This window comes from Paramisgurnus dabryanus, chromosome 8 (assembly GCF_030506205.2).
Source record: "Paramisgurnus dabryanus chromosome 8, PD_genome_1.1, whole genome shotgun sequence".
Classification (NCBI taxonomy): domain Eukaryota; kingdom Metazoa; phylum Chordata; class Actinopteri; order Cypriniformes; family Cobitidae; genus Paramisgurnus; species Paramisgurnus dabryanus.
In genome coordinates, this window is record NC_133344.1 from 42,354,132 (window position 1) to 42,361,872 (window position 7,741).

General features: G+C 37.2%; 1 protein-coding gene across 1 annotated transcript; it reads left to right on the forward strand.

Moving 5' to 3' along the window:
* The first annotated feature begins 253 nt into the window (after positions 1-253).
* On the forward strand, positions 254-1,322 carry or55d1 (odorant receptor, family 55, subfamily D, member 1). Its single transcript, XM_065280227.1, has one exon. It carries the CDS (start codon positions 254-256, stop codon positions 1,196-1,198), a length of 945 nt encoding a protein of 314 aa, XP_065136299.1. The 3' UTR covers positions 1,199-1,322.
* The last annotated feature ends 6,419 nt before the right edge of the window (positions 1,323-7,741 follow it).

A 7,741-nucleotide genomic window follows, 5' to 3' on the forward strand; every position in this document is an offset into this window, starting at 1 on the left:
CATGCTGTAAAAACGACAAACTGTTGTTTTTTTATCTTATGTTAAGAATTGCTTTAGTATTTAACTGATAAAAATATAGAGGCTTTTATTTATTTCAACTCTGCGCATGAAATGTATTAAAATATTTAATTTGGACAACATTAATGCTTAAATGCAAGTATATATTATTCAATGATATATTTTGATAAACTGAAGAATTGTTTCTTGTAATAATCTCGTTCTTATGTCTTTACAGTGAACTCTCACCCAAGGAATGGATTATAGGACATTCAACTTTTCCCATAACGAATTCTACTTGATTGGATTCACGGATTTGAAAGAGTTTCGGCAGTATCTGTTCATCCCATTTTTAGTCTTGTTTGTTTTCCAATTGTTTGCGAATGGAATTATAATGTTTGTGATTATAAAAGAAAGAAAGTTGCATGCTCCCATGTACATTCTGATTGGGTTCATTGCGGCTCTGGGCTTTATAGAACCAATATTTCTTCTTCCAAGAATGTTAGTCAGTTTTCTGTTTGGCAGAAATATGATTTATAGAAACGAATGTCTCATTCAAATGTTTTGTCTGCATATGGCGGGTTTGTTCCAGTCAAGTATATTGGTCGGGATGGCAGTGGACCGATTTTTTGCCATCATTTTCCCCTTGCAGTACCATGAGTATGTAAACTTTAAAACCTCATTAATATTCTGTTTGTCTCTTTTTATCCGTAACTTGCTTTATGTTGCCTCAATGGTTGGTTTGCTTGGTCCACTCTATTTTTGTAAATCAAACGAGATTTACCACTGTGTTTGTGAACACACATCAGTTGTTAATTTAGCCTGTGGTGATCTTACTAAGAATTACGTGGCGGGTGTAATCGGTTTCAGTTTAACATCAAGCGACTGTGTATTCATTGTCTGTTCTTACATTGTTATTTTTGTGATTATATTTCGTTCTCCTTCAGGCGAGTCGCGCCAAAAAGCTATCTATACATGTAGCACACATTTAATGGTCTTGGTCGTGGCCTTTCTCTCTGTTGTTGGTGCATTTGCTGGCTATAGGATTCCTTCAATACCTAGAGATCTACGTGTGCTATGTACCTTGGGATATCTTATTCTTCCGAACTGTTTTAACCCAGTAATCTATGGCATGAGAACCAAAGAAATCAGAGTTCAAATTGTTAAATATTTATCTTCTAATAAGGTTAATCTACATTAACCTTGAGATATGATTTCATTTGTTGTATCTTTGTTTTCTGTTCCAACTTACTGTGTACATGGATGATGTTTGTAATTAGTCTGTAATTTGTACATACATGTTAATAATACATCAACTTTTGTTAGATCGCTACAGTACATGAATTGGTAGAACAGATATGCATGTATTCATTCTCTTTTGTGTGTGATTGTCATATGCATACATACCTAAAAGCAACCTGAAATTTTCTTAAGACTGTATATGTAACATTTAATTCTGGTATGATTATAAACATGCCTTTACAAATAAAATGCACCAAAGTTGTGTTGGACTGTTGTGTTTATCATTCTGTGAAATGTACTGGCTACTCATGTTTACACTTCATTCATTTTCTCCAATGACAAACATTTGTCCTATTTGTTGAGTGATCCTATGTTTTCCTAATGTATGAAAATGTATTCGGTGACTGCATTTGCCTTTTGCACTTATCAATCTTTTTACAATTAAATGACTCAATACATTTTGTTTTATGACAATTTGTGCACTATGCAACCATACTTTTTATATTTGCACATTTAAAGTAAAGTAAGTTCAGATTAAAATATTTCATTATTTCCTTATTTTACAAATGACATACATTATATTAAAAAAATCTGCTATTTTTCAAAGTAAACAACACTACAGTAAACACATAGTTTTATGCATCATAGTGCTTCCCCCAACTCATTTTTCTTATAGAAATGGTCCAAAAATTTAAAATTAGCTTGAAGTTCATCTGAAAGTACTCACCTACTTTTTGTTTTAACAACCTACAAAGTACTCAATCTACATGAGGGAGATATACAATTTCCTTGAGGGATCAGACTGCCTACATTAATAAGGTACACTCTGTTTTAATTATAATTCCACATTAGGTTTTGAAAGGTTATCTAATATTTTAATTAACCACCAGAGTATACAAACATCTGTGATCTTCACCCTGGTGTCAATCGTTCTGGCATTTGGCCCCGCCTTCTAACCCATGCATGTTTATAACATTTTAACTTTTTCACTGTTACACCAATCCCCACATTTTCAGTGCTTTGTTTACAGGATCAAACCCCATTGTTTCAATACCCCAGCATATGTGTCTAATTCTAGCTTCACTTACCTGTTGAGGATTCCAGATAGCAGATGAAGCAATTTCCCCAAGTAAACAGAGCAAGGCACCACTGAAAACAAATCTGATATTTACAACCAGAAAAAAATTTGCATTTACACAGACTGTTCATTGCTGCACTAAAGTAGAAGAAATGCATTATCACTTCACTCAATGTATTGTCTATTCCTGAGAATAGAAATTCATCTTTGACACAGGCATTACATAACACAATGTAACTAAAATACAAAGTCCACAACACATCCATACAACATGAGAACATACAGCACATGCTTAAATACTTTACAAAATAGCATATACAGTAGCACAGTTAAGATAATAAAATAATTTAAAGGGCACCTATTTCATTGTTAAAAAAACAATGTTATGTTGTGTATTTGGTGTAATACAATGTGTTCACGTGGTTTATGGTTCAAAAAACACATTATCTGACCTGACAACCTTGGAATTTTTTTTTTTTAGTAGCAACTTACCGCAGCGGCGCCAGGTCAGGCACATTTGCTGATCAGTAGTGATTGTAGTTCACATGCTCACTCATCACTTATTACTACAACTTATTACTAAGCACATAGTTCCCACTCACCACCATATCTAGTCTTTCAACATACAAGTAGGGTATGAAGAACTCTTTTAATGAAAAGGCAACCTCCAAAAATATGCCTATTAAACAAAGCGCCTATGGCATGTCTTAAATACATGGGACATTATAAATAACAAAGAATCAACAAATAGCATGCTATATCCTTGCTTTATATTTCAGCAGGCACGTTGACATGAACCTCTAATGGGGCACAGCCGGCCTCCCACTACTTTTTCTTTAACATACCTAACATGAACAGTATTAATATGTTTTAAGGCATAAATGGCATGTTTTCAGATTTGCATTCTACAGTACTGATGATAATGAGTCTTTTACAAAAATTTACAATAGCATTTCTTAGCTGCTACTACAATAAAAAACATATGTGGATGATTGTTTTGTGTATATTATCTGCATAATGTTTAAACCTGTTGAAAAATACCAGCATAGACCAGCATAATTCCCATGCTGGTTTGGTGCTGGTTTAGCTGGTGGTCACCAGCATACAGCACCAAAACACAACATACGCTGGTCTTGCTGGTGCTGGTATGCTGATGACCACCAGCTAAACCAGCACCAAACCATCATGAGAATTAAGCTGGTCTGTGCTGATGGTCACCAGCAAACCAGCACCAAAACACAACATATGCTGGTCTTGCTGGTATACTGTTTTTTCAGCAGTGATGATGCCAACTGTTTATGTAGTGTCCTAAAGTAGATCTAGTGAACTAAACAGTAATTTCATATCTTACAATACAGAACAGTACACAAACGTGTTGATTTTCTCTGCAATAATGCTCTATACTTGGTTTTGACTGGCTGAGCATATAGTTCGGTTTACCTCCCTCATCATCTATACTTTCTGCTTCTATTTCCCTGCTCTGCACAAAGAAATCTGATGTACATCGACAGGAGCCAATAACAATCGAGTAAGAATAAGATTGATATTATTTAGAAACGTACTTTTGTTCACATGCTCTTCTGAGTGAGCGGCGGCTAAGTGCTACAAAAAGTAAACACAGACGCTCCGCTCGCGGACATCGATTTCTGCGTGCTCGCACCAGTTTGTCTTTTCCGTTAATGTGGGACTACAACGCTTTTACAAGCGTGAATTACGGTTCATATAGCTCAGTTTTTTGCCGCGATTAGCAATGTAAATTAGTATACTGGCAATTAAACTAAAAACTTAAACTTGAGGCACAACATAGGACACTGGGTACAACAGATTTACACTGGGGCACGTGCAACAGTAAAAAGGGTCTAGACGCCCCTGGTTGGCAGGCTTACTACAATGGATGTAATTCACAACTCCCATACTCTGCACATTTACCTTTAAAAACGGTGTTTAGAACCATCCTTCCATGTAAAACAAGTCACAGTATGAAGATGGACCGAGATGAAAAACAATTTCGTTATTTTCGTTATTCGACGGCTCCCTGCTCCTTGCTTTGAAGAGTTTAACACTAGCGCAATGATTGGTCGACGTCGTCTTTTCCCAACAGGTTGCTGCCCAATGCGGTTACACCCATAGACGAGTTGCCTAGTGCGCAAATGCACAGACAGTCAAACTCAAAGCCATCAAAGGCTTTTCGCGTATTTTGAAGTGACAAATATTAGCAGCATAGTTTGGTGTATAAATGCGTATCTGTTATGCAAAATGTGTAAAGGTTGGCAGGTCTGCATTATTTTCCACATACCGTACATTTTTGTAGCTCCAGATATTCTGAACTCCTCAAACGTTCTGATTTTGTACAAAGCTCACACATCTGAAAAGCTTTGTCCCTGATTGGCCAGCTAAACTGTACGATGTAATTGGCATGAATACCTCTGACGTTAGCCCGAAATGTGACGCTCCTTACCATGTTTAAAAGATTTGCTCACAATGCAATGCTGAGAGGAGTTAACTTACAGGCTGTGAGTTCAATGTGAGGAATTATGATAATGTCGGTCTTGTCCAAGTCAACAGGCCCATGAAGTAAACTGTTGCCTACAATCTGTGTGTTTGTTGTAGTACATGAAAAGAGAGCACTCTTACTTTCTCCATTACTGTATGGTGGGGTAGCTGTTTGGCAGACGATGAGTCTGCACTGAATAGGGTAGTTAGTGCTGCGTCAAGAATAATTGGGCTGGATCTCCCTAAGATTTGTGATATTTATAACACCTGTTTAATTAAATCTGGTCTGAAAATACTTAAAGATCATCTCACCCGGCTAATTCCCCTTTTATTCCTTCACCATCAGGCAGAAGGTCAGAAAGTATAAGAACCAGAACCACACGTTTCTCTAATAGTACTCACAACAGCAATCTCTATCTACTTTACTTATTCTGACACAGCTCTGTCCTTATATTTGTTTTATTACTATTTATTGGTAGACATCCAAGTATTTGTTTTCTTTTAAAATTGTATGCTTTTATTGTATTTGTTATGTTGTATTGTCTTGTGTGAGCCAATTTACCAAAATGAATTCCATTCCAATTCGATGTAGGTCGCTCTGGCAAAATAAAGACTTGAACTTGAAGAGCTTTACGTTGGAGACAGTTAATTTGCGTCATCATTTACTTTGGGGTTTGTAGCTTTTGCATATCATTAACATTATACAATGTTTGTGCAATAAAGACAAAGAGGGTTTTCATTTCATTAGGTCAGGGGTGCCCACACTTTTTCCTACCAAGGGCCAAAAATGAAACCTGACTGAAGGCAGTGGTACAGTGTAAATTTTAGGACATCCTCAGACCTCAGTGTCAGAACTCAGGTATCAGATAAAACAGCATCATGTGGACTTTCAGTCTCGTGGCCTTAAATTGCATGTGCTCGCTTAGTCTATGAGTCCGTAGGGTATAGCTATAGTGTTGTATCTCTTTTCGTGTCTGCAGAACATGTAAATATAACATCAGCTTTTATTTTCGCAGTTTCTCTGCCAACTGCTTTTTTGGCACCAGCTCCTTATCAGCACCTAGCCATTCAGTAGGCAACCCTTGAAGGAGACATATCATGCTAAATCCACTTTCTTGGCTCTTAAATGCATTTTGTTGTATATTTGTAGTGTTTATAAGTACATAAAAGTTGAAATTAGTCTCTTCAGGTGCTTTGTTGATATCTTTATATTCTGTTTTGGTCATATTTTCCAACCGGTTCTGATTTTTCTATTATCTATTACGTTTTTTGAACAATTACGTCACAGTATTTGCAGCGGAACTGCTAAATAAGGACATCGACTTCCAGCCCAACACTACGAGCAATCCGCCATTTTATATTTCTCGCTGCGATATTGTAGTCCAAGCTCAAGGATGCAGAAGTTACGAGAGCGTAAGAAATGTACTCACATCTGTGGATAAAGTCATTTTTGTGTGCCCGAGGCACTTTAAGGATAACTACTTCACCAATCTCCGCCAGTATAAAGAAGGATTTACCGATAGACTTCGTCTGATTGAGGGGTCAATTACTTCTTTCTTTGGAGACGACGAGCAGAGCACTTCGGTAAGCAGTTTATAACTTAAAGTAAAAAAGTAAAGTACACGGTGGTCATGGTTTAGCAGTGCTGTTTCTCACTCCGAAGGCTGCAGCCTGCGGAGATCGCTTTTGGGCATCAAGCCTGGTTTAAGTTAACTGAGCATTACATTTGCAAGTCATGAGCATATTACAACAACTTACGATTAACTAAGAATAATAGTAAACTTTATAATTGTTAATATTCTGAAATAAGACCGTCTTGATGACGCATGCAGCCTAGATATGCGACCTCCGGAGGCTGCAGCCTCACACCATTGCGATACCTCAATATGAAGACGTTGTTCTGCAGGTTCGTCGTCTTCATTTTCCTCTCAGTCCGTTTCCGACTCTGGCGCGAACATATAAGGCTGGATGGACAAGTCTTCCGTTGTTGACATTTTGTGAATAACGAGTAAATAAAAAGTTTCTGTGCAGCTAGATAATCGTATCTCTGCTATAAAACTACAAAAATGGCCGAACGGGGTGGAGTTTAACCGAGTGTCACCTCTGCAACCTGGAGAGGGGGCAGGGTATGACGTGCATTTAAAAAGACAGTACCAAAACGAGTTGCTCTCAGATGCACATCAGAAAAGGGGTAGAAAGGGGGCTTGTGGGGCTATAATAATGAGGAATTCAGACCCAAGCATTGCAGTTTCGCTTTACATAGACCACAAATAGATGATTTATATGTAAAAAGGACAGATTTAAAAGCATGATATGTCTGCTTTGAGCAAGGCACCTTAACACCAATTGATCTCCATGTGCTGTAGGGATAACTGCCCACTGCTCTGGGTGTGTTCATATGTGTGCAAACTTGCAGTGCGTTTGTCCACTATTCACTGTGATGGGTTCAATGCAGATATCACATTTTGCTCCACAATTCACTTGAAAAGTTGATGGTGGACATCATATTGTAGTGTATAAATGTGTAGTATGTAGTCTCGCTTTACACGTAAGACGTAATGTATCACAACGTTGCGTGTGCTTTTTGTTAGAAAACAAAGATGATGGATGATCTCTTGTACGAAATCCAAACAAAGGAGAATCTGAGTGAATGCTTGGCATGGTCAGCAGCACAAGCCCATCTGGATTTATGACTGACACGCAGTTTTATAATAAAGGTATAAAGTGCCATTTTTAATACATGCTGTGATTTGCACCCATGGCACAAATGATTTAATTACTGTTGCTAGTGTATTGTTTATGTGATTGAAAAGTATAAGGACTAATGGAAGAAATCTCCTATGACAGCTTGCAGTGTTGCATATCATAGAAGTTGGGAAATGAACATGTTTGTGTATGTTTAAGTTTTGTAACATGTTTATAAAGAAGTAT